The sequence below is a fragment of the Lutra lutra genome, chromosome 7 (genome assembly GCF_902655055.1).
Source record: "Lutra lutra chromosome 7, mLutLut1.2, whole genome shotgun sequence".
Taxonomy (NCBI): Eukaryota; Metazoa; Chordata; class Mammalia; order Carnivora; family Mustelidae; genus Lutra; species Lutra lutra.
Window position 1 is genome coordinate 133,719,332 of NC_062284.1, and position 25,790 is coordinate 133,745,121.

Below are 25,790 nucleotides of genomic sequence, written 5' to 3' on the forward strand. Positions count from 1 at the left end.
CTGAACACAAACCTGGGGGAAGAGAGGGGCTGCCCATCTCTCTGCCACTCAATGGCGGGGGGCGGGAAGCCCTCAGCACGGCAGGTCAGCCGGGCCCGCTGGCCTGGTTGGGCGTCCACCACCCCGGGCTGGTTCCTGTCCAGAAGCAGCCTGCAGAACACACCCCCCACAGCAATGAGGGGAACCCTTTGCACAAGCCCGAGGCCCCCTTCTCTCCTTCCAGACTCAGCTTCCTGACAGCTGCTTCATTCGGGTCAGGACGCCACCACAACCTCCTGGGACTTTCCTGCCTTCCCCGCCGCCTGCCCCCACCCCTGCCCCAGAATCTTGACTGTCACCTCCCTGCCCTGCACCTCTGCTACTCCGTCCTTGACTTGGGCCCTCCAGCCCTCTGCAACCCTTCTACAAACTTCCTTCAAGGCCTTGCAGACCCTCTAGTTCCTGGTGAACTTCCCCTCCCTCAGCCCCTGGGTCCTGGGCCTTAGATCCCCCTCACCTGTTTGGGGAGGGGCGGAGGGCTCCCCCTCATTTCTCTCATCCTCACCGAGCAGACCCCTGTGCCCCACCCCACCCCCTCCTTTCACCACGAAGACCCCCCATCACCCCTGGGCCTCCAAGTGGGGTAGGCCCAGAGCAGGACAGCACTGCTGGAGTTACCTGGTCGTGGGCCGAGGTTGCAAGGAGGAGACGGCCCCTGGGCCCCCCCTGTCCCCCACTAGGCTGGAGTCCCAAGGACTGTGGCGCTGAGCTGGGTCCCTGGTCCGAGGGAAGTGCCTTGGCTCAGCCTCAGACAGCACGGCCACATCACCCCCTGTCAGGGGGCCAGAAGAGGTGAGCTATGCGGAGAATGTGGTGGAAGGAAGGGGAAGGGGCATGAAGCTGGCCGGGGACATGTGGAAAAATGAGTGCCCCGAAGGGCGAGACCTCCACCTGGGCCCAACTGGAGCACAGGGTCCCTGCCGGCAGGAAGGGCCACTCCAGAGCGGGCGCACCCTGGCTCAGGCCCTCCCAGCCGCGGCCTCCCGCCTGGGGCCCATGGGAATCCCCTGCGGGTGGGGCGCAGGACAGACCTATGACACGAAGCTGGATCTTCTGAGAGTCACCACCCGGCCTGCTGCCACCACAGCTGTAGATGCCAGCGTCCTCTGCCCGCAGGGGACTGATGACCAGGGAGCCATCCGGCTGCAGCTTGTGCCTGAGTGAGGAGGTGGGGGTCTGAGCTCTGGCTTCTGACGACAACGAGCCCAGCCCGCCTGAGGTCCCCCCTGCTCCTACAGGAGGGGACTGGAGCCCTGCTTGCACCCTCCCACCCCAGGGGACATTGGGGGCTGCCACACACACACCTGTCGGAGGAGACGGGCTGCCCGTCTTTCTGCCACTGGCCATGGGGCTCCAGGGAGCTGTCATCACCTCGGCAGGTGAGCTGCACCAACTGCCCCGGGGCCGCCTGTACCAGGGATGGCTCCTGGCCGGCCAAGCTGACCCTGGGGAGGGCGGAGGGGAGGACCTGTGCTGCTGGCTTCAGTGCACGACCGGGGACTCCCCTCCATCAGTTCCCACCCCAGAGGCTTGGCATCCGTCCTGTCTCCAGCACTGTCGGAGTCAGGGGATCTCCCGGGAGGCCAGTGGCCTCAGGAATGCTCGTCTCCATCCACCCCTCATGCCCTTGGACGTTGCTACCTCAGCCTGGTCCTGTGACAGCTGCAGGGTGGGCGCAAAGCCCAGGGCATGGAGGGGCCCAGAGAGATCCCTCATGCCAGGTCCGTGTGGGGAACTAAACGACATGCTTGACCCCTTTGGAATGTAAAGTTTTACTTATTTGGTTTTTACTCTCCCCAAAGCTCTCATGACACAGTCCCAAGACTGGAACCCACAGTGAACCTCAGAGAACATCGCCATTTCACACGTCAGGAAACGGGGGCTTAGAGAAGTTGGAGGACTCGCCGGAGGCCATGAAGCCTGCAAGCTTTTCCGACTACACAGGCCTGGGGTAGGAGCGAGGTCTGACCGAGATGGCACCACCATCTGCTGGCAAGTCTCCCGTCTCCAAAGGCAGCTTCCCCATGTGTGCAACGAAGGAACGAGGCCCTCCCCGCAGGGCTGTCTGGAGGACTTGAGGTGGGGGGAGGGGGGCTGCTGACCTCAGGGTGTTAGCTCCGACAGGTGCAGCCCTGGCGGGGGGGGCTCACCTGTAGGAAGAGCTGCGGGAAGGCGGCGCTGGTCGCCCGGCATCTCCGCCCAGGCCAGGGGCGCTGGCCCCCAGCTCCCCGCGCCAGGGCCGCTCTCCAAAGGCCTGCGCGTGGGACTCCTCCCTCGGCCCAGGCTCTCGGTCTCGCCACGAGACGCCACCGGAAGGCAAGGGCTTCGTCTGGACCGTGGCCCCCGTCCTCTGCCATGTGGCTTCTTGCTGGCCCCAGGGACCGCTGCCCCCACCATCTCCGCGGGCCCCGGCCGGAGGCCCCCGGCAGCGGCTCATGCACTCCTCCTCGGAGGCGAAGTTATTGCCGTTGCCGTGGCACCCGCCGTACCAGAACCGGTTACACCGGCCCACAGAGGGGACGAAGTACCAGCGGGCCGCCCAGTCCACGCAGGAGCCATGGGCGCTGGGCAGCAGGCACCGCACAGGGTAGGCTGAGGGGCCAGAAGGGTGAGTGTCACCAAGCCGCGGACGTGGCCCAGCAGAGCCCCGCCCACAAGGGCCCCCCATCCCCTCTGCCTCGGACTTCGGAGCCAGGCCCTTCCCAGCTCACCGAACATGTCTACACCCCTGCCCGGGCTCCTCACCTGGCCCAGTCTGCTCCCGGCCCAGACCTACTGGGCTCCACCCACAGAACTAGAGCCCTCCAGAAGGCCAGGGCCGTGAGCAACCTGGACTGGCCCCCTCATGCCCCTCACCTCCCCATGCCTGACCCGGGGCACCAGAGCGCATGCACCGAGCAGCCCAAGGGCTTGGCCTTGACGTGCTGAGCTCACGAGAAGAACCCAGCCCTCAGCTCCCGGGAACATCTGTGAAGACGCCCAGTGCGGGCCCACCTTTGCTCCTGGACCCCTCACTGGCCTCGAACCCACCGCGGCTGCCCGCACCTGCCTGCTCCACCCGCCCACCTCCCCAGCAGAGCCCACTCCACTTCCCTGCGTGACCATGGCTGGCTCCTGCTTGAAGCCCACCCAGGGGCCCAGCCTCCCGCAGACCCTGACCACCAGCCCATCTGGCTTTTGAAGTCCTGGTGACAGTCCCTGGCAGTGCCGCCCACACGGTCCGTGGTCAGCCTCAGTGACCTCCCTCCAGGGCTCATCCCAGGCCGGGTGCAACACCCCTGTCCATCCTGGCACTGACCACCATTCCACCTCTGCCTCTAGAGGGGGCGGAGCCCCACGGGGCGGGGGCCGGGAGAGGACGAGCCTCCTTCTCTGTGGGGGCCCTGCCTACAGCTCTCCCCGACTCTCACAAGCTCGCAGGTGGTCTCAAGGGCAAACTGCGGGAAACAAGAACAACGTGGCACTGTTCTCTGACCCAGCACCTAGTAAGTGATCAGCAAATATCTGAAGAAATGAATGAATCCCTGAGCTAGTAGGAAGCTCCAGGTGGGGCTCTGCAGAGGTGTGGGGGCCGAGGGGGACCAGAGCGTATCACCAGGAAGGATGGAGGGACACCCACTCACCATAGCTGGGCTGGCCCACGCAGCCTTCCCCAAGAGGACCAGCAGCAGAGGCCACGTTGTCATAGCAGCAGCCAAACTGGGAGCCCCGGCACTCACTGGGCTCATTCTGCTGAGCCCGGGGCTGGTGGGTCTTGGGGCCCTGGGGAGGAAGCCTAGAGTTGGGATGTTGGGGATAGGTCTGGCTCTTGCTAGGGACTCTAGGCTGCCTGGGGAAGGAGGACAGGAAGAGAGAGGGACAGAATTATGAGCCTTGATGCAGAGCCTCAGGGGAGATGAGAGGCCAGGGGAAGGTCAGATAAAGGCACGTGAGCACGCACACACACACACACACACACACACACTCTTCAGCCCAGGCCCATCTCGGAGGCCCTGTTGGCCAGCAGCCTTCAGGGACCTCCTTTCTCCAAAGCCCAAGTTACAGAGAGCCTGGATCATAGTGGCCCTGAGCAGGCTTGGGGGCTGGATCCCAGCCCCATCGTGTGAACCAGACACTTACCAAAGAAGCCACCGCTCTTGACCCCGGCCTTCTCCCGGTGTTGTCACTGCTGTAAGACCCTGCGCAGCCTGCGTGCTGGGGCCCCTCAGCCACAGACACCCCATCAGGGCAGCACCCGTACCTAGACAGGCATCACACACTTGTCTCCTCACCACCCACCCCTGTCCCCAACCCTTCCAGGGCCCCAAGCGACCAGCATCCCAGGACCCAGGCTTTGAGGCTCCCCGTGCTGGGGGCTGAGTAGTCAAGGACCCGAGCGGGAGACAGCGTGTCCCCACACACAGGGCAGACCATTCTGCCTGCCGAGGCTCTGCCATGTCCGCCAACCACCTGGGAGGCAGCAGGAACTGAGTAGGCAGAGCCGTCGCCCTGATACCTGACGGGTCCTTGACTCCAGCCTTGCCCCCCAACACAGAGGCGGAAGCTCGCTAAGCCTGCCCACAGAGCAAGTCCCCAGGGAGGTTTTACAAGATCACAGCAGAGGAGCCCACCACTTGCTTCAGCACCGCTGGCCGGGAGTGGGAACGGAAGGGGAAGGAGGCACGTCTCGGGGCACCTTCCGGGCTCAGGACCCTAGCCGGTGGCTGTCATTGTCCCCACCTCTCAGCAGAGGAAGCCAAGATCAGAGAAGTTAAGGAACTTGCCCCCATCACCAGAACACGGCTGGTAAGTGGCTGAGCAGGGGATCCCGCCCTGCCCCCAGGCTGCTGGCCCCAAAGTCTGGGCGCTCAGCACCCCACGCCCCGAGAGACTGGTAGACTGGTTTGGATCTGAACGCTAGAATTCTATCCCAAGCGCCTTCCCAGAGCTCAGGCCGACTTCTGTAGTGAGAGCAGAGATTTTTACCCCCACTCTGCACATCAGGAAGATCAGCCACAGGAAGCTGAGTCTCCAAGAGGCACAAGCAGGGTAGCGGGGAGACACCTGCAGAGTCCCGTTCGGAGCTCTGCAAACCGCCTCCCTAGCCGACTGGGAAGAGGTCGCTACCTGCTCTGCTGACACGAGGCTCCTGGGCAGCCCTGCCACTGCGGCCCAAGAGACGCGGTGTGGCCATCAGGACAGCACCCATAGGGGCTGTGTCTGCAGTCTTGGGGTGCCAAGCCAGACCGCAGTGGCTGCTGGTGCAGGGACTGTGGCAGAGAGGGGGCTAGGCCTGGCAGGTGGAGGCCCTGGGCTCCGCTGGAATTACCCTGCACTAAGGTTTGCTCCTGGGGGAGCCACCACTGGTCTCTGGAATCTAGAAGGAAGAAGGAAAAGACGCGTGAGGTCGCCACCTGGCTGCTCACCTGCATCTGTCCACACCTGACCTGCCTTCTCCAGCCCCCCCCAAACCACCTGCCCTACCTTCAACCTCCAGCTCCCGGGCTCTGGGCCGGGGGCGTCCACTGAGCGGCTCACCTGGGTTGGCGGCCACCTGAGGGCCCAAAGACATCCGGGGATCCCTGGGGCCAGTGAGCACGTCCTCCACGCTGGGGACTTCTGCAGGGAGCAGGCAATCAGGCCTGAGCAGTGGCCACCTCATCCTCCATGTGCCCCCACCCCACTGCTCAGGCAGGGCTCCCGGGACAGCGGAAGTGAGAACAAACTATGAGTCCATAAAACACCCTTCCCAAGTTTCAAGAGTCTTTAGTTACTTAAAAAAGCTAAAAGAAAATTCAGCAAAAAGAAAAGCCAGATATAAAATTCGTATCTATGTTTGATCCCAACTACATAAAACAAAAAAGGATATGTATAGATAGAACTGATGAAAAGACAAGCCATCCAATTAAGGAAATGGGCAAAGTGGACTGCCTGGCTGGCTTGATCAGGAAAGCATGTGACTCTTGATCTTGGGGTCATAAGTTTGAGCCCCATGCTGGGTGTAGAGATTACTTAAAAATCTTTTAAAAAATAAAGGGGGGCCTGGGTAGCTCAGTGGGTTAAAGCCTCTGCCTTCAGCTTAGGTCATGATCTCAGGGTCCTGGGATGGAGCCCCGCATCGGGCTCTCTGCTCAGCAGGGAGCCTGCTTCCCCCTCTCTCTCAGCCTGCCTCTCTGCCTACTTGTGATCTTTGTGTCTCTCTCTGTCAAATAAATAAATAAAAACTCTTAAAAACTACTAACTTTTAAAAAAAGCACATATAACGAAACAGTCATTGTAGAATTTAGGTGTGGATATGTGGTTGCTTACTACGCAGTTCTTCAACTGTTCTGTATGTTCAAGATTTTTCACCATCCTGCCTCAAAATATTAAAAGTAGAATTACCACGTAACACCATGATTCCACTACTATTTACCCGAAGAATACGAAAACACTAATTCAAGAAAATATGTGCATCTCTATGTCCCTACCAGCTTTATGTACAATAGACAAGATATGGAAGCAGCCTAAGTGTCTATCTATAGATGAATGGATAAAGACAAAGTGGTGTGTGTAAACACACACACACACACACACACACACACACACACACCACGGAGGAATATTACTCAGCCATGAAAAAGAATGAAATCTTGCCACGTGCAACACAGACAGATCTAGAAGGTTTCATGCCAAGCAAATTGAGTCAAAGACAAACACTGAATGAGTTCACTCATATGTGGAATATAAGAAACAAACCCGGGGCTAGGGTCATGGTCTCAGGGTCCTGGGATCGAGCCCTGCGTTAGGCTCTCTGCTCAGCAGGGAGCCTGCTTCCCCCTCTCTCTCTGCCTGCCTCTCTGCCTACTTGTGATCTCTGTCAAATAAATAAATAAAATCTTAAAAAAAAAAGAAAGAAAAGAAACAAACCCAACAAAGAAAAAACAAACAAAAACCAGACTCTCACAGACTCTCCGCTATAGAGAACACACTGGTGGTTACCAGAGGGGTGGTGGGTGGAGAATAGGTGAAGGGGATTAAGATCCACTTGTCATGATGAGTACAGAATCGCTGAGTCACTATATTGTAATCTGCAATTAATGTGACACTCTGTTTAATTCCAGTGCAGTTAACACAAACGAGCAGGCCTGTCTTCCCAGTTTGGGGAATCAGATTAGGGGCTGCTCAGAAATGTGAAAAAAAAATTTTTTTTCACCATCTTATTGTCCAACTTGGTAAGCTTACTAAAAATCATGAGTTACCATTAGAATAGGTGAATTTTATGGTCTATGATATTTAACCACTTCAAAGTTACTAAAAAGATTTTTCATCATAAAATGGAGAAAAAAAATGCAAAAAACTACGGACGACAGGAATTTTTATAATGATGTATAACAGGCTATGCCCCAAAATGCTCATTGTTCTGAGCACCTGGGGGGGATGGGGAAGGCAGCGTGTGGCAGGGGCGTCCCTTCTATTTGTTAACACATTTCAAATTTTCCACAATGAGCACACTACTACATAACGGAGGAAAGTTATGTAAAAGAAGTGAAGGGGCGCCTGGGTGGCTCAGTGGGTTAAGTGTCTGCTTTCGGCTCAGGTCATGATCTCCAGTCCCGCATCAGGCTCCCTGCTCAGCAGGGAGCCTGCTTCCCCCCTCTCCCTATCCCCCACTGATGCTTTCTCATGCGCTCTCTCAAATAAATTTAAAAATTCCATCCCCCTCTGGACTATATCTTGCCAGTCCCCAGGGAATATTTAAAAAATAATTTAGGGGGGCGCCTGGGTGGCTCAGTGGGTTAAGCCACTGCCTTCAGCTCAGGTCATGATCTCAGAGTCCTGGGATCGAGCCCCGCATCGGGCTCTCTGCTCAGCGGGGAGCCTGCTTCCTCCTCTCTCTCTGCCTGCCTCTCTGCCTGCCTGTGATCTCTCTGTCAAATAATTAAATAAAAATCTTTAAAAAAAAAATAATAATTTAGGGTTGGAAAAGTCTAGTAGATAAACGGTAAAATCTGTTTTCATTTCACTGCCTCTCCGGCCCAGGCCAAACCTTGGGACAAGGCAGAGGCCCATTCCCTCCCCTGTTCCGCCATCTCCTGCCACACAGCCCACCTCCAGCACTGCAGTCCCAGTCCCCAGCAGCCTGGGAATATGCTCCTAGCTTCCCCTCCTGGGACTCTTCCCTTCCACCTTCTCGGGCTTCCAGTCCTGCTCCGCTTCCCACGCACTCTCTAGGCACCAGGGTCTGCTGGGCGAGTGCCTGACCCTTCGTTTTCACGGCTTTTGGGGGCCCTTGGATTTCTGCAGCCCTGCTCCCCAGCAGGCTCCCGCTCCAACTGCCTCCCCTTCAGTCTGGCCCTCAGGCAGGTGCCTGTCTGTCCTCCTCAAGATCTTTTCACCCTGTCACTGTTGAACTCCAAAGCTTTCAGGGGCTCCCCTGGGCCTATCAGACAATTTGTGTTTTTTTGTTTTTTTTTTAAAGATTTTATTTATTTATTTGATAGACAGAGACCACAAGTAGGCAAAGAGGCACACAGAGAGAGAGAGGAAGGGAAGCAGGCTCCCAGTGTAGCAGAGAGCCCGATGCGGGGCTCGATCCCAGGACCCTGGGATCATGACTGAGCAGAAGGCAGAGGCTTTAACCCACTGAGCCACCCAGGCGCCCCCTATCAGACAATTTGATCTGCAGCCCAGCCCGAGGTCCCCAGCCCTAAGAGCACCAGCCCCTGGACAGAACTCTGGCCACCACCCCCCCATCCTGGCTGAGGGCGGGTTCGGGGGTCCCTGCTGGCCTGAGTCAGAGCAACTGAGTACTTGAAATGTGACCAGAGTGACTGAGAAACCACGTTTTACATTTATTCTCATTAGAATTAATTTAATTTTAAACTTAAAAACCGACAATTCATTTACTAGAAGATGCTTCAGTATGTTGGGAACAACTTGGGTGTATGAATCTACTTTTCCAACTGCACATCCTATAAAATCTAAATATAGATCAAGCATGCCACTGAAATTCTGCATCTGAATTAAGAAATGCTCTGAACAATAAATATATTCAATTCAGAAGATATTTTAATCATGTGAAAAAAGAATATAAAATAGCCTATTCAATAATTTTTATACTGATTATATGTTAAAAATATTTAAGGTTAAATAAAACATTATTTAAATTTTAGAAACATTTTCAAGCAATCTCTACACCTGACATGGGGCTCCAACTCACCACCCCAAGATCAAGAGTCACACGCTCTTCTGACTGAGCCAGCCAGGCAGCCCCTTCAGTGTAATTCTTTTCTTTTTTTCTTTCTTTTTAAAAGTAGGCTCCACACGGAGCACAGAGCCCAACTCTGGGCTTGAACTCAGGACCCTGAAATCAAGACCCGAGCTGAGATCAAGAGTCAGATGCCTCACCAACTGAGCCACCCAGGAACCCTAGAAACCACCTAAATTCTACCTTCCCGCCCATCATGGACTTCTGTAGAGGAATCACGGGGCTAGAGAATGTTCACACACCAAGTGGCTTTAAGGGGGAAAAGCGCATACGGAAGCCCGCTCACATGATCCAGCAGCACGCTAACTAATGTTCCCACTAAAGCAGGGATCAGGGCCATTTCACTTGTCTCTATGCTGCTTTCTTAATTTCTCCAAATTTTCCACGATACCTAGATTATTTTATTAAAAATAACCATTAAGTTTATTTTACAATTCAGTCTGGCCTGAAAAGCACTATTAACCCCATTGTACAGATGGGCAAACCGACAATCAAGGAGGAGAGGCGCTTGCCGCGGGGCCACACCACTGGTCAGCAATGGAGCAGAGATTTAAACTTAGGTTCGCTGTCAAGTCCAAGCCCCTGGTTCTTAGCCACCGTGCCCTGTGCTTCCCTTGGAGCTTCACCAGCTTGGCTCACGGGGGGGCCCCCAGCAGGAGCACATCCGGGCCAGACACACCTCCCTGTGGTAGCAGGAGGCCGCCAACCCCACTCGCCCCCTGAGCTGAGCTGCATCCCATGTTTTTCCTCAATATCACAACCTCACACCAAGCAAGTACCGGCCTCTGGGCCCTTCCCCCTGCAGCTCCTCAGGCCTGGGGCATCTTCTTGCCAGCAGGGATGGGGGTGAGAAGGGGAAGACAAGGACAGGAGCGGGGCGTACTCACTCAGTCATTCGGTGAACGTTTACTGAATACCCCACTCATGCTAAGCTCTGGGGGGGCCAGGGGGGTGTCAATAGCAAGGAGGAAGTCAAGGACCTGGCCCTCCAGGAGCCGCTAGCTAGGAGGCCAGACAAGCCAGGCACGATGGCCGTGGCATGGGGAGACTGGCCGGCGTCCCTGCTCTTACCTGGACGCAGATGGCAGGGCTGTGTGTTACAGGGCTCGGCCTCCCTGGGCTTGGACAGCTGCAGGTTCCCACAGTGGCTGGGAGGCCCGAGGGTACAGATGACCTGGCGTCTCCGGGTCCCCGCGCTGCAGCTCTTGGAACACTAGGACCCGTGCAGTGGGCGGGGGAAGAAAGGACAGGCTCAGAAAAGGAGCAAGACCCCGGGGTTGGGGGTCCCCACAAGGAAGAGAGGGAGGGGGAAGATGCCTGGGAGGCAGGCCAGACCCCGGGAGGTCACGTGTCCAGCCGCCTGTCAGAGACCCAAAGGACCAGGACCGGGTGGCAGGGAGGAGGCGGGGAAGAGGAGCACTCACCAGACCCCAGGCGCCTACACGCCAGGCCTGGTCATGGATGGGGGGACAGTCTTCACGCACACAGGGCTCTGTGATGGGGGGGCGGTCCTCCACGGGGCATGCTGCGGCGTGGAGCAGAGACCCCTCATCACTGCGGCAGGTGACGCTTCGCCTCCGGACCCCGGCACCGCAGCTGACAGAGCACTACAAGGACCAGGCTGTTGGCGGGAGCTTGCTTGTCCTCCCCGGCCCAGAGGGGCCATGCCAGGTCAGACAGCCGGACCCCCCCCGCACCCCCGGCCCACGTCCAGCTCCTAGGCTCAGAGAAGCTGAACCCCTCTTCTGAGGTCATATAGCCTACACCACGCCTGCGGTCACCAAGCTTAGGGACATTTTCCACATTCCCCTGTTCGAGACTTGAACATATGTAGGTGCTGGAAGCAGAGACCAGCAGCCCTAGACGGTGCCAGCTCCTCCCTCGCCCCTCCACCCCCAGCAAGGTGCCCGGCTGCTTCTTCGTGGCAAGACAAAGTCTATCCCACCCTGCCTGGAATCCTGGAGAAGGAGGGAGAGTCCAAACACCTGCTCCTAGTCCCAGCCCTGGCAACAGCTTCCAAGGCCACCTAGCAGGTCCCTTTACCTCCCTAGCGGAGGCCAAGCCTCCCTGCCCAGCTCTGCTGCGGCCCCAGCCCATAGACCCCACTCATGCCTGATTCGGTCCCCACCCTGCCGGGCAGAGGCTCACCTCTCCCCAGGGCTCCGCTCTCCAGGCTGCACAGCGCCGCAGGTTGCAAGCCCGGGTGGCAGGGGGCTTCCCAGGCTGGCCTGCACACTCCTCCTCCCCGGTGGCCTCCTGGCTGCCTGCCCCATCAGATGAGACGCAGTAGACAGAGCGGAACTGGGAGCCGCCGCCACAGGAGGCCGAGCAGGGCGACCAGGGCCCCGTCTTCCAGCTGGTGGGGAGAGGAATCCGGTAAGGCTGGCCCAGCAGCAGGGGCTAGAGTCCAGGTCCAAGGGAGCCCCAGCTGTCACACACAGGAGTGTGCTAGGGATCCCCCAAGCCTGGCCCATGCTAACATCTGGGCCTGCACAGGTGCGGGGGTAGAAAGTTCTGCATAAAAGGCCAAGCGCCCGCTCTGCCTGCCATCTCTCGCCACCAAGCACTGGTCCCTACAACACAGAGCCTGGCTGCCCCCCTCTTAGCTTTCCTGCCCTCCTCACCAGGGCCCCTGTCATCCCCAGCCAGACTCCATTGCCTCTGTGTCTGCTCTTGTTGGGAGCATCTCCCAGAGCGGCCCTGGGGCACGGGAGGAAAGGACAGCCCCAGCGGCACCGTGCAAAGCCGAGCCCACCACCATCCTGCAAGGCCAGCTGCCACCGAGGCCGTGAGGGCGGAAGGACTGCACCAGCCCAGCAGGGAACCTGCGGCCTGCAGATTACCTGTTCCTGCGTGCACGCTGGGCCCCGGCAAGGTGCCACGCTCTGGGCCGGTGCAGGTAAGCGGTCCTTCGTGCATGAACAAAGGCATTGCTGATGCCCACAGGCCCCCTGGCCCACTTCCTGGCATCTGTCGAGCCAAGTCCCCTGCTGGCTCGGACAGGGCTTCCAGTACCTTCCCCCCACTTGCCCACCACCAGCCTGGACGCTCTGGGCCCTGTGTGGGCACACATGGGTGGACACAATAGCCCTGGACCTCACGCTCATGCGCCGCCCCCCGCTGCTTCCCACAGTGACAGCTGCCTCCTCCCCACCCTCCCCACTCTGCCCCAGCTGTAGGGAGCCCTGGACACCCACCTGTTTGCTCAACACCTAGAGTAGCCTAGGAGACCCCAGTGCCTACCCACCCAAGTGCTTGGGCCCCACTGTGGGGGCGCTGGCAAGGGCCTCACCGCTTGGTCTGCGGGCAGGGGTGAGTGCTGCAGGGGCGGCGGTCGGCCGGCCGCAGCTGATGCTGGCACATGTGGTCAGGGTAGACCTCGTTGTCAGTGGTGCAGAACACCGAGCGGGACTGGTGACCTGCAGAGGCCCGCCCATCAAGGGCAGGTGATCAGTCAACAGTCACCAAAGGCAATCTCTGGGCTGGGTACTGTTCTGCATGCATTCCAAGTGTCATCTTGATCAAGCCTTAGATGACCTCCTAGGATAAATGCCATCATTATCCCCAATTTACAGAGGAGGAAACTGAGGCTTGAGAGGTGTTATGTGCAGGTGCTGGTGCCCTGCTCTAACCCCTGGTCATCCACTCAGGGCTGAGCCTCTGCTGCCCAAGGAATACAGTGTCCTCTGAGATACCACCACCTCCAGGAAGCCTTCTCTGGTTCTCTGAGCTTGGAGGGTGCGTGGAGGGGGACCCTTTGTGGATTCCCTGAGCCCTGGGTGACCCCACGTGGCTCCCAGGACATGCAGATGGCTCACCTCCCCCGCACTCGGCACTGCAGTCACTCCATGAGCCGTGGCTCCAGCGGAAGCCCGACCGGGAGCTGCCCAGGGGCAGGTGGTACTCGTAGCGCACACCGGGGTTGGGCTCCTGGCTGAGGAGCTGTGCGGGAGGGTCCTTGCTGAGGCCGGGCCCCCCCTGGGACCCGCCCCCCTCAGCCTGGCCTCCCGAGTGCCCCCACCCCTGCCGCCCACCAGCCTCTCACCTCAATGACCAGGGGCTCGGAGGTGGGGCCGCGAGCGTGGAGCCGCTCAGGGGCCAGGTCCCCCTCGGCCCCGCGCTCGTAGTGCAGGACGGTGCTGGCCGCGGGCAGGGCCCAGGCGTCCCCGATGGTCCAGTGCCCATTGAGGAAGTATTCTCCCCGCAGGCTCTTCACCGCTGCGCACGTGTGAGCCCCAGGTCAGCTGCCGCGGAGGGACCCACCCCACGGCCACCTCCCAGACTCACCCCAACCCAGACTCACCCCAGTCCGCACTCACCCAGGAAATTCCTGCTGGCCGCCACCTCCTCCACACGGATGCTGGTGGCCCCCGCGGGAATGATGAGGATCTGGTTGTAGCCTGCGGGGGCAGAGACACTCTGGGACCACCCACGCCCCTGGCAGCATAGCCAGGGTCAGGGATAGTGGCAGGCCTGACTGGGAAGGGGGAGGGGACAGCTGAGGGCCAGGGAGAAGGGGTGAGGAGGGGTACCTAGCGTTGGCAGTGTGAGCCTGCACTGGGTGAGGAGGCAGAGGTCCTTACTAGCCCAAGCCCACAGGTTCCAGGGAAAGGCTTGGACCTCCACCCTAAGGCGTGACCTGAGGGCCAGATCGGACGCCTGCAGGGCCACCAGGGTGACTCAGCTGGAGCGGAAGTCAGGCAAGGAAGGGACAGGCGATAGCAACTGCCTGTGGCCCCCGCCCCCCACAACCCCCACCTCTGCTGAGGTCATTGGCATCAAAGGTGCCTGTGACGGGGTAGCAGGTCCTGCCGTCACCCCCACACTGCAGACACTTGTCCTCCTCCTTTGAGGAGTCGAGATTGTAGTCACAGCCCACGACCTACCAGGCAGAGACGAAGAGGAGAAGAAAGACCCCAGAGGTCACGGACACATGAAGATTTGAACCCAAATCACTGCTCAGATCGGGGGGTGGGGGGCAGTAGCTATTCATTGCCCACTAAGGCCAAGTGATCTGGCCTGTGGCTGACAGTTTACCCCTTCCCCCAGCTCAGCACCCGTCTCCCCTTCTCTGGCAACAATACATTTTCGTTTGGGGCCCTCCCCCTCCCAGGTTGGACAGACTCCCCAACAGTGAACGTGGGGCAAGTCAGTGGGTTCCATGCCATGCTCCAAGTAAGTCGTTCGCAGGAATCCCCCAGCCCAGACAAATCCGGGGCAACTCTGGGTCGCTGGGATCCCTGAGAAGTGGGTGCCCTTTCCAGCTAGAGCTGGGAGCTGCTGCTGGCCCTCTGCATACCTCCCAGGATCCCAGCGCAGACCCAGAGGAGAGAAAAGCCCAGAGGTGAGGAGACATTTCCAGCCCCTGCAGCCAGCCAGCCCAGCCCTGGAGGGCTTTCTTCCCCTTTGTCAGTTTTCATGGGGTTTCTATAACTTGCCACCCAGAGGGGTGCTCCTGTTGGGGTGCCTGGTCGCAAAGGGCAAAGGGGAGAAGGTCACAGGGCATCTGTGATGCAAAGACACCTCAAAGCTGCCCGTGAGAAGACATTAAGCTCCTGTGAGCCTCTGGTGCAGGGCAGGGAGACATCCCACAATACGCCCCAGGCCAGCCCGCAGGGGACGGGGGACAGGAGCACCACGCACCCTGCAGCTGCCATCCACACAGACGTCCCGTGTGCCAGGCTCACAGGGTGTCCCATCCACGACAGCCTCCCTGTGCTTGAAGTAGAAGTTCTCCCCCTTGGGAATGCAGTTCAGCTCGCACTTGTTCGGGGCTGAGGCAGACAGAGGGGGAAACTGAGATCCCAAGCAAGCAGCAAGTCCTCTCCTGGGCACAGTGAAGGGTGGGCGGGGCCAGAAGGACACACGTGGGGTGGGGCGTGCGGAGAGAAAGCCCTTGCATGGGCTCTCCCAGTGGGAGAGTATCCCACTCCACCCCACCCCCGCTGGAAACGTTTACAAAACCGCAGCCTCCCTGGGGATCAAGTGGAAGAAAAATCCCAGGATAGGGAAAAAGCTAGCCCCTTGGAGAGGTCTGTGGCAGCCTTATAATCAGCCCATGTGTTAACAATCCGCTCCTCGGGGGCGCCTGGGTGGCTCAGTGGGTTAAGCCGCTGCCTTCGGCTCAGGTCATGATCTCAGGGTCCTGGGATCGAGTCCCACATCGGGCTCTCTGCTCAGCAGGGAGCCTGCTTCCCTCTCTCTCTCTCTCTCTGCCTGCCTCTCCATCTACTTGTGATCTCTCTGTCAAATAAATAAATAAAATCTTTAAAAAAAAAAAAACAAAAAAAAACCAATCCGCTCCTCAAAGTCAGTTCCTAATAGACCAGCAGGCAGGTGGGCTGTGCTGTAACATACTGGACCATACGGTTACATGGGGAGACGCTTCTCCCACACAATGCAGAATGGGACTATGTAATAATTACAAATATGTATGTGTTTATAGAGACAAAAATGTGAAAAGGGCTAGATGGAATGCTAGGCCAAATCCTAGGAGAGGCGTGGGGTCAAGGTCACTTAGGAGTTTTCATCTTTATAGCCATCTAAATATTATACACACATTGTTTAAACAGCCAAAAGTCCTACTAGGAACGCAGTCACCTGCACCTCAGAGAAGGCATCCCTCTGTGACCCTTTCCTCTGTGTTCTGGTTCTTCTACAGGGGTGTATTTAGGGCACATGGGGGGTATAGTCGGTTGAGCATCTAACTCAATTTCAGCTCAGATTGTGATCTCAGGTTGTGGGATTGAGCCCCAAGCAGGGCTCCACGCGGGGCATAGCGTCTGCTTGGAATTCTCTCTCTCCCTCCCTCCTTCCCTCTTCTTGCATGATCGCTCCCTCTCAAATAAATAAATCTTTTACAAAATGTGGATGGCAGTGCCTGGGTGGCTCAGTGAGTTAAGCCTCTGCCTTCAGCTCAGGTCATGATCCCAGGGTCCTGGGATCGAGCCCCGCATCGGGCTCTCTGCTCAGCGGGGAGCCTGCTTCCCCCACTCTCTCTCTCTCTGCTTGCCTCTCTGCCTACTTGTGATCTCTGTCAAATACATAAATTTTTTTTTTAAAGAGATTTTATTTATTTATTTGACAGAGAGAGATCACAAGTAGACAGAAAGGCAGGCAGAGAGAGAGAGAGAGAGAGATCGAGATCGAGAGGGAAGCAGGCTCCCTGCTGAGCAGAGAGCCCGATGCGGGACTCGATCCCAGGACCCTGAGACCATGACCTGAGCCGAAGGCAGCGGCTTAACCCACTGAGCCACCCAGGCGCCCATAAATTTTTTTTTTAAATATGGATACATTCAAATTATCCAGGAGGAGCAGTGAATGCCGCAGACTCCCCTGGGGCCACCCTCCAGCCAAGACCCCGTTCCCCATGCAGCAGCACACACAGAATATAAATGGTCATGCAGCCAGATGCCATACTCCTCAGGAGTCACTGGCAATGAGCAGTGACCATTATTACTCAGAAGGAGGAGCCCAAGGAATCTTCTGACACATCTGAAGTGCTTTAGTTACATACACGGGTTTTTTCCTTAAACTATATTGCTCTAAAAATTAACCACCCTCCTCAAAGCCACTCAGAGCAAGCCCGTGGGCCCCACGGATCCTGAGTAAATGGACTCTTGCTGTACCAAGCCCCCGGCAGCCCTGACCTTCAGTTGGCCCCCACCTGGCCTGCCCTGACCGGCACCCTAATTCCCCATGGCCTCTGCAGCACGAGGAACAAGGAACGCCTCCGGAGCAGGCCAGAGAGAGCAGGGCTCCAAGTGGCACAGACACGGCCTAGTGGCCTTGTTTGAAAATGTATAGAAGGATGGAGAGACTCAAAATGACACCGGCCCCCGACCCCGTTGTGTCGCGATGAGCACCGGCTGGGGGGGTCCTGTGAGTTTTTTAAAATGCATTTGACAGAGCGTCTGTAATATGGTGGTAAGCACCACGCCGTGGAAAGTCAGCGTGCAGAAGAGATCTGGAGCAGCTGGGCGCGGCAGCAGGGGTGCGGGCGCTGGGACCTCCACTCACCTCCGTAGTACGGCAGCCACTTGTACCAGCTTCCCTGGAAGTCCTGGCTGTCGAACTGGGAGCACTGCTCCGCCCGGAAGTCCCTGGCACCCGCCGGGCAGCTCTGCAGGGAAGGGACGTGTGGGGCCTCCACAGGGGTCCGCCTACCCCACTGCACCTGGGGTGGTGTGACTGGTCCCCACCAACCATTCCCTTTACCCCAGCAGCTCAGGACTGGGGGTGTGGGCCCCCAGGCCTCCTGAGCACTCCCCTGCAGGGGCTTTGGGCTGCTGGAGAGGAGGCTGTCATTTTGGGTGGGAGGGGAGCAAGGGGCTTCCCGCAGCCCAGACTGTGCACCTGCAGGAGGATGCCCCTGGAACTGGGAGGGGAGGAAGGGAGGGGGTCCCGGAAGCTGGGGTCCCCACTCCTGCAGGCTTTACCTCGGTGTGGCAAGAGCGGTGGCTCTGGGCAGGGCCCACGCAGCTGGAGCCCCCATCTCTCCTGAAGACAAGAACACCAGGAAGACTTGAACCCCGTGAACCAACACCCCTTCCTCCTCCTCGGGCTCTCCTGCAGGCCACTCGGGGCAGAGGAGGGGGACCTGCACACACAGATCCCCTCAGGCAGACGCGGTGAGCCCTGTGTCTATACTAGACTAAAGCTAGACTCAGAAGCGTATCCCGGAGGTCCTCTAACTTGGGGCTACCTTGCCTCTTAAAGCAAACTTCCAGAGAAGACCCAACTTTGGCCTTTGGAGAGAAAGTAAGATGTAATATATACCCCCCCCCCAAGGTCATTCTGCAGTTTAGGGAGCACATGATGCCTGGAGTAAGAGCTCGAGGCTCGTCCTCCTCCCACGAGGTGCTCAGGAAGACCGAGTTCAAACCACTGACAAAGGTCACCCCCACGTTGCTTGTGCCCCAGCCTTCACTAGCACGTGTCAGAGCGCAGGGCACATAGCAGGGGCTTAAAACTTCCCTTGAAGGGGGAGACGTCTATACTCAACAGAGACCGAAGGTAGAGAAACTCTGCATGTTAGGAATTGAAGATTGTTCACTGGTTTGCCAAGAGTTTACTGCACCTGCCACATGCCAGACGTAGCACTGGGAGCTAGGGACTCGGGGCTGGGGGCAGCAGGATCAGCTCTAGCTCCCCTAAAACAAGGCTGACTGTCAGAATCAGAGTGTATTCGATTTCAATACTCCAGGCACGCTGCTCCCACAGCAAACCCACGGCTCCATGGGTTCTGCCAGTGCCGTGGCAGGACCCAGCTACCCCTGAGCAGCCTGTCCCCACCCCACCACCCCCCGCAACCCCGTCCAGGCTGGCCCCGCCCAGCCCCCCTACCTCTGGGAGAAGCAGGGGCGCTCCCTGACGCTGATGCCCACTCCGCAGGTCCGGCTGCAGGAGCTCCAGGGACCCCAGGTTCCCCAGGTGTCACTCTGCCGTCTCACCTTGGGAGCCTGGAGGAAAAGACACCCTCAGAGGTGTGAGTTGGTACTCAGAGGGCCCCTACCTAAAAACATCCCCCTATCTCCGCTTGGGAGCCTGGATTCTCTCCCCCAGAGCAAACACCAGGCGCCCCTCTCAGCACAAGGAGCCGAGAGCCTTACAAACCACCCTGGCCTCCTGCACCCAGCACCCCTGAGGCAGCTAGCCACTTGTTTGCGGGGAGGGGTACCAGCGGGCAGGATGGGGGGAGCGAGCCAGCCGGCCAGATTCCCTCCACACGGGCTGAGGAAAGAAAGCACATTTCGCATCAGGCATGTTTTGTTTCCCCATAATTACCCCAACCATGAGCTGCCCCCCCGCACCGCACCGCAAGGCAACTCAGGGACCCTCTTGCTTGCTGTGCTGTTCCCAGGGCTGCCCTGCACAGGGGTGTGAGAGGGGGGGTAAGGGGGTGGGAGTAGAGGCAGAGGAAACCAACCCTGACCAGCCTGGGTTTGCATCTGCACTTTCTGCCTCCCTCACCACTGTCGGCACCCAGAAGGGACCCTGGGGGTGGGGGGGGGATCTGTCCCCACCCCAGCCAGAGACAGCGACAGGAAGCTGCAGAGCTGCGGAGGAGAGCTCAGCATCCCCCGCAGCCCCCAGCTCACATGCTGTGGGCGGGAAGAGGTGGGAGGGGGTCACTCAGGTGTTTCTAAGGCAGAAAGCCCCTAAGAGGACTCAGGGCATTTTTGCACCCCTTGACTCATTTCATCTGCAGAGTAACCGGCGGGTCGCCCTGCACCTTGGCTGGAGCCAGCACTGCCCCCTCCCCTTCCTTCCTTCTTGGAAGACAACACGGGGAGTGGGGAGTCCCGGCATTAGGGTGCACCCAGCACCTTCTGAAGGAGGACGGTGGGGGGAAGTTGCCAGTGCTGCGCCCTGCAGCCGGGAGGGCTGCTCTGGGCCCCTTGGTCAGACAGCTTCAGGTTGCACCCCTTTTTGAAAGAGCTGGGGGTCGCAGGACTTGCCTTTACCCCAGCTTCCCACAGGAGGTCGCGACTGGGAGAGGGGGCTCCAAGCTGTGGCGTCCTAAACCCCAGGGCGTCCTCCCAGCTGAGGGCCTGCGCCCCACCACCCATATCCCCCTCCTCCCCCCGCTTGCACTCCAGCTGGGGGCCCAGGCAGAGCTGTGAGCAGGGCCGCACTCACCCAGGACCTGGGCGCCGGGGCCAGCAGCAGGGACACGAGCAGGAGCAGCCGCATCTCTGCCTGCGGGAAAGGGCGGGATTGGAGGGGGCGGGGCAGGGCCCGGTCCGCGGGTTCGCGGGCAGGGGCGCGTCCCTTCCTCCCCGTTGCCCACAGGAGACTGCAGAGCCGCAGAGGACGAGAGGCCATGGCACTCAGGTGCGGGAGAAGAGGCCCGTCTACTACCGGCTTCTAAATGTTCACGAGTACCTTCTTTCAGGATTTGAAAAGGGAAAGAAAGGGGGCCATTAAAAACACTTGTTGAGGGGCGCCTAGGTGGCTCAGTGGGTTAAGCCGCTGCCTTCGGCTCAGGTCATGATCCCAGGTCCTGGGTTCAAGCCCCGCATCGGGCTTTCTGCTCAGCAGGGAGCCTGCTTCCTCCTCTCTCTCTGCCTGCCTCTCTGACTACTTATGATTTCTCTCTGTCAAATAAAAAATTTAAAAAAAAAGAACACTTGTTGAAGGCCAGGTTCAGAATCAAAGCAATCAGTCTCAAGGGTTTTAATTTAGCAAGAGATTCACTTTTTAAAAAAGCCATTATACCTGTTGTTTTTAAGCACAATTTGTGGGGTTTTTAAATTTTTTTTTTAATTTGTTATTTTTTAGAAGATTTTATTTAGGGGCGCCTGTGTTAGTCGCCCTGGCTCAGTCGTTAAGCGTCTGCCTTCGGCTCAAGTCATGATCGCAGGATCCTGGGATGGAGCTCCGCATTGGGCTCCCTGCTCAGCGGGAAGCCTGCTTTCCCTCTCCTTGACTCCCTCTGCTCTTTCTGTCTGTCTGTCTCTATCTCTCGCTGTCAAATAAATAAATAAAATATATTTTTTAAAAATTTTATTTATTTGAGCACAAGCAGGGGGCATGGCAGGGAGAGGGAGCAGATGACCCGCTACGCAGGGAGTCCTGCTTGGGGCTCTATCCCAGGACTCCAGGATGGATCATGACCTGAGCAGAAGACAGCTGCTTAACACATGCGCCCGTTAATATATATTTTTTAAAAGAAACTCTCCCAAGATGCCGTTAAAACTCAAAAGCTTTGGGACGCCTGGGTGGCTCAGTTGGTTAAGCAGCTGCCTTCGGCTCAGGTCGTGATCCCAGCGTCCTGGGATCGAGTCCCACATCGGGCTCCTTGCTTGGTGGGGAGCCTGCTTCTCCCTCTGCCTCTGCCTGCCATTCTGTCTGCCTGTGCTCGCTCGCTCTCCCTCTCTCTGACAAAAAAACAAAACAAAACAAAAAACTCAAAAGCTTTAAAGACGTCAACGGTAGGGGGCGCCTGGGTGGCTCAGTGGGTTAAGGCCTCTGCCTTCAGCTCAGGTCATGATCCCAGGTCCTGGGATCGAGCCCCACCTCGGGCTCTCTGCTCAGCAGGGAGCCTGCTTCCTCCCCTCCCCTCTCTCTCTCTGCCTGCCTCTCTGCCTACTTGTGATCTCTCTCTCTCTCTCTCTCTCAAATAAATAAAATCTGAAAAAAAAAAAAAAAAAAGATGTCAACTGTATCCTACCTTAAGCCCAAGCCAGCATTTCTCTGCACAAGAAAAGCTCCACAAGCTGGTTCTGTAACCAGTGTGTGTGTGTGTGTGTGTGTGTGTGTGTGTGCATGCGTTGTGGTTTCTGAGTGTGCAGGCTGTGGGTGACTCTGGAGGACATGGGTGAAAGGAAGTGTGTGTAGCATGTGGGTGTGCACAGTGTATGTGTGCAGTGTGGAGTGAGTGTGCAAGGAGTGTGTGTGTGTGTGTGTGTGTGTGTGCAGTGTGCTGGGTTCTGTCTGCACAGTATGTATCTACATGCGCGTACATGTCACTACTGGAGAATGACATAAGTAATATGCTCCTTCAGTACAAAACATTAAACAAGTACTGACTTGCATGTAAAAATTTAAAATCTGTAATTCTACCAATGTTATTCATTATTCAAGTATAAAATGACTTCATTTTACAAGGACAAAGCAGCATACCTAAGCCAAGTTCAGCAAAATTTAATCTGGCACATTTAGCGACGTACATGCTTCGTTAATTTAGCACAAACAGTGATTCATTTAGCCATTACTTTCACAAACAAATCAGAGGTTCCTGGGACTAGGGGCGGGGGCGAAGGGGGGGTGGTTGACAGGAGTGCCGCCTGAGCCCGCAGCTCCTGTAAGAGCAGCGTGCGGGACGGAGGCCCGCGCGGCTCTGCGAGTCTTGTTCTAGGACAAGATGAACGACAAGGGTTGCTTCTCTAGAGGAGACTTTAGGGAGGGAGGTGAGCAGAGCCAAGGGAGAGACTTAAGACAGAAGAGAAGGCTTGTGATTGCTGCCCAGTTCTACCACCACGGCTGCAACCGCACCAGATCGAGACCCGCAGCTGCAATCCCAAGGTCGCGAAAGCCAGAAGGTTATTTCAATTCACTTGGGAGAAAAACAGAAAAAAGACCCCGTGTGACACGAGGGCCAGCCCTGCGGCTCGGACATCGGACTACTCCCGGGGGCTCCCACGGCTCCCTGAGGGCCCGGCCCGCTGCGCCCCCCGCTTCCCCGGCCGGCAGGGTGGGCTCCTCTCACGTTGTGTCCCCGAGGAACACGGCGCGGCCTGACCAGAGCTCCGCGGCCGGGCGGGTCTGCGCCTCCTCGCCGGGAGGTCAGCCCAGGACCCGCGCCCGGGGTCCCTGCGCAGCCCCCCACCGCCCCCCGCGGACACCCGGACGCCCGAGGCCAGCGCGACGCCCTTCCCCGGCCGCCCCCTACTCAGGAATCTTCCGGGCTTCGGTCGCGAGGAGGCGCCCGCGACCCGCACTCCTCGCTCGGGGTGCGGCCCACCCGCCCCCGGCCCGGGAACGCGGCCGGTGCAGTCCCGGAAGGCGGAAGGTGCGCTTCCCACGCGAGGCGCCGGGGCGACCGGGCACGTGCTGGCCCTGGCGGCACCTCGGGGAGGGGCGCGCTCGGCCTGCGAGCCGCGTACCTGGGCGGCGCGGGAACGGCGTCCCGCCGAGGCAACGGCCGAGGGGGCGGGCGGCGTGGGCGCGGGGCCCCGGGTCGCGCCCGGCTGCCCAGCACGAGGCCCCGGGGCTCCCCGCCTCTCCTGCCGGCCGGTGACCTCCCAGCCCCGCCCGAGCGCGCGCGGTGCGGTGCGGTGACCTGGCCGACAGCCAGAGGCGGGGTCTCCTCGGGGGTCCCCCCCCCCGCCCCTTCCTCCGACGCGGCTCTGCCGCAGCAGCCCCGGGCCGAGCCGCCCCTGCCGCCGGGTCCCTGTCCCTCCGCTCTCGTACCTGTCTCCGAGCGCGCAGGGCCCGCAGTGCCGCTCCGTCGGTGCCGCCCCGGGAAGGGGAGGTTGGCCGGACGGCGAGGAACGCCTGCGGAGGCTGGACTTTCCCTGCCGCCCGCTGGCCGCCTCCCCGCCCCATCTCCCCCCGCCCGGCCCCGCAGACCGCATCCCCAGTCCCAGAGGAGGGTCCCCCACAGGGACCGGTGCCGCATCCCCTTGGGTCGGTGCCAGGGCTTGGCTTGCCCTCCACTCTGTTTCCGCTCTTGGGCGGGCAGCAGTCGCCCACCCGGGCCCGTTTCCTCTGTGCTAAGCCCCCACCTCTGGATCGTCGCCCCTCCATGCCCCGTCTTCCTCACAACACACCTCCGCGTCCTGCCGTCTGCTCCTCCTCCAACCTCGGATTTCGTGCAGGCAGACCTCACTCTATCCTACCTTCCTGGGGTTCTTTGTTTTGGGACTTGTTTGCCGTTTGCTTTATTCCGCTTTGCAGATAAATCGCTTTTTTTTTTTTTTTTTTTTTTTTGCAGACTGAAGGTTTGTGGCGACTCCGCCTGGAGCAAGTCTGTGGGCATCCATTCTTCCAACAGCGTTTGTTCGCTTCGTGTCTCTGTGTCGTATATTGGTAATTCTTGCAATATTTCAAAAATTTTCATGGTGATCAGTGATTATGACGTACTGAAAGCTCGGATAAGGGTTAGCATTTTTCAGCAATAAGGTACTTTTTTTAATTCGAGAAACTGGTTTTTTAGGGTCACCTGGCTGGCTCAGTGAGTACAACATGTGACTTTTTTTTTTTTTAAGATTTTATTTATTTATTTGTCAGAGAGAGCGAGAGAGCAAGCACAGGCAGACAGAGTGGGAGGCAGAGGCAGAGGAGAAGCAGGCTCCCTGCCAAGCAAGGAGCCCGATGTGGGACTCGATCCCAGGATGCCAGGATCATGACCTGAGCCGAAGGCAGCCGCTTAACCAACTAAGCCACCCAGGCGTCCCCAATATGTGACTTTTGATCTTAGAGGTTGTGAGTTTGAGCTGCATCCTGGGCATACAGTTTACCCCCCCCCAAATAATAATAATTGGTTTTTCAGTCATGCTATCACACACTTAATAGACTACAGTATACTGTAAACGTAAGTTTTATATGCAGCGGGGAACCAAAAATTCGACTCACTTTATTGCAATATTCACTTTATTGTGGCAGTTTGGAGCCACACCTGCAGTATCTCCAAGGTCAGCCTGGATTTCAGGCACGGCTGAGTTTCTCCACGCATGCACTGCTGCATCCTACCCTCCTAGCCAGCTTTCCCCACTGCGGAGAACGCACTCTGGAAGCCCGTTCTCCCTTGCAGACTCCTACTCACCCCTCAAGACCCTGGCCAAACGTCAGCTCTTCTAGAAGCCTTCCCCGCACCATGGCAGGCGAAGCTGGTGCCCAGCGGGCTCCCTCAGTCTCTGTCCCTGTCTGCAGTGGTTTATCGTGGTGCCATGCCCTGTGGGAATCCGAGTCTCTCCACTCAGCTGTCAGCAGAAGATAAATCTTGCCTCCCGGTCACCTGTGCCTAGGGCGCTAGGGAAGATCAAGGTAGGGGCTTAAGAAATGTGATAAATTTAATTTCCTTTCCTAGTTGTCCTTTTTCTCAACAAAGGCATTTCTTGCCTGCCACCCCTTTTTTGAAATTGAAAATCACCTACCTTTCAATTTTTTTTGAAATTGAAAATAGCGTTGGCCCTGGGCCACATGGGAGGTGGGAAGTTCACAAGGCGGGTCCCTTTCCCTTACCCTCTTAAACCTTCAGGCCTTTGCTTATCCCGGGCCCCTGGTCATTTCTTCCCCCGAGGCCTCCACTGGGGACAGAGATAAGTCATGAGTGAGAGGCCCAACCCTTGTTCAGACCCCCCAGCTCCTGTAAGTCATTTCTCTAGGCTGTCACTGGTATTCAGACAAATGCTTATTAAACCATAAACATTTTAAATCTGTCCCATTTCTTACCCATCAATGAAAAGAGAAGCGGGAGCAGCTGTGTAAGCAGGGGGCCCCTGGGGACTGGTGTGAATTCTTAGGCAAAGATAAGCTTGGCAGAGAAAAGGAGTGGAATTACCCAAAGCCTGTCTAGAAGAGGAAAACAGTTTCTTCCATTCAAGAAGCCCCACTCCCTGCCCCCATCAGCCAGGAATTTTCTGAGCGTGGTCAAAGGTCTCCATAAAGGAGGAGGAAGCCACTTCTCCGGCTCTGGGCTGAGTAGCTGAGACACCACCTTCCTTCCTGGCCTCTTCGTGATTTTCCTCAGTGATCCCTTCTCAGACACCCAAGCCCGTGATTGCTTCTCCCCACCCTAGCTGCAAAGGAGACCCTGAGTGTGGGGAGGCAGAGCCCACACACAGTGCTTGGACCCCCTAGTGAGGCCCCAACGGTTACTGGCTTGGGCAAGTAGTCCCTAGCTCCAAGCCTCAGTTCCGCTCCCCGAGAGGGACATGGTGAATTCAGGGCCCAGCACATAATGGTTCATCAAAAACTGGTGGCTAAAGGGGCACCTGGGTGGCTCAGTGGGTTAAGCCTCTGCCTTCTGCTCAGAGATCGAGGCAGCATAACCCTCATCGGGCTCTCTGCTCAG

At 57.9% G+C, this 25,790-nt stretch overlaps 1 protein-coding gene across 5 annotated transcripts in view; it reads right to left on the reverse strand.

Annotated features, from left to right (window-relative positions):
• Positions 1–23,470, reverse strand: part of PAPLN (papilin, proteoglycan like sulfated glycoprotein) — a 32,782-nt gene extending 9,312 nt beyond the window's left edge. Inside the window, exons 1-24 of one of the 5 annotated variants that reach the window (XM_047739249.1) lie at positions 23,186–23,468; positions 19,910–19,969; positions 18,614–18,729; positions 17,707–17,767; positions 17,288–17,390; positions 14,912–15,042; positions 14,027–14,150; positions 13,588–13,668; positions 13,314–13,486; positions 13,087–13,210; positions 12,561–12,687; positions 12,112–12,177; positions 11,417–11,624; positions 10,693–10,875; positions 10,340–10,481; positions 5,557–5,637; positions 5,146–5,395; positions 4,159–4,279; positions 3,663–3,801; positions 2,190–2,631; positions 1,344–1,484; positions 1,071–1,195; positions 658–811; positions 13–150 (exon numbers count right to left, since the gene is read on the reverse strand). In XM_047739249.1, coding sequence (XP_047595205.1) covers positions 13–150; positions 658–811; positions 1,071–1,195; positions 1,344–1,484; positions 2,190–2,631; positions 3,663–3,801; positions 4,159–4,279; positions 5,146–5,395; positions 5,557–5,637; positions 10,340–10,481; positions 10,693–10,875; positions 11,417–11,624; positions 12,112–12,177; positions 12,561–12,687; positions 13,087–13,210; positions 13,314–13,486; positions 13,588–13,668; positions 14,027–14,150; positions 14,912–15,042; positions 17,288–17,390; positions 17,707–17,767; positions 18,614–18,729; positions 19,910–19,969; positions 23,186–23,320 — 3,425 coding nt within the window. In that variant the 5' untranslated portion in view covers positions 23,321–23,468. Of the gene's footprint in view, positions 1–12; positions 151–657; positions 812–1,070; positions 1,196–1,343; positions 1,508–2,189; positions 2,632–3,662; positions 3,802–4,158; positions 4,280–5,145; positions 5,396–5,556; positions 5,638–10,339; positions 10,482–10,692; positions 10,876–11,416; positions 11,625–12,111; positions 12,178–12,560; positions 12,688–13,086; positions 13,211–13,313; positions 13,487–13,587; positions 13,669–14,026; positions 14,151–14,911; positions 15,043–17,287; positions 17,391–17,706; positions 17,768–18,613; positions 18,730–19,909; positions 19,970–23,185 lie in introns of those variants that run through there. The other 4 variants (XM_047739250.1, XM_047739252.1, XM_047739253.1 and 1 more) reach the window with 4 other exon arrangements.
• Positions 23,471–25,790: the final 2,320 nt, after the last annotated feature.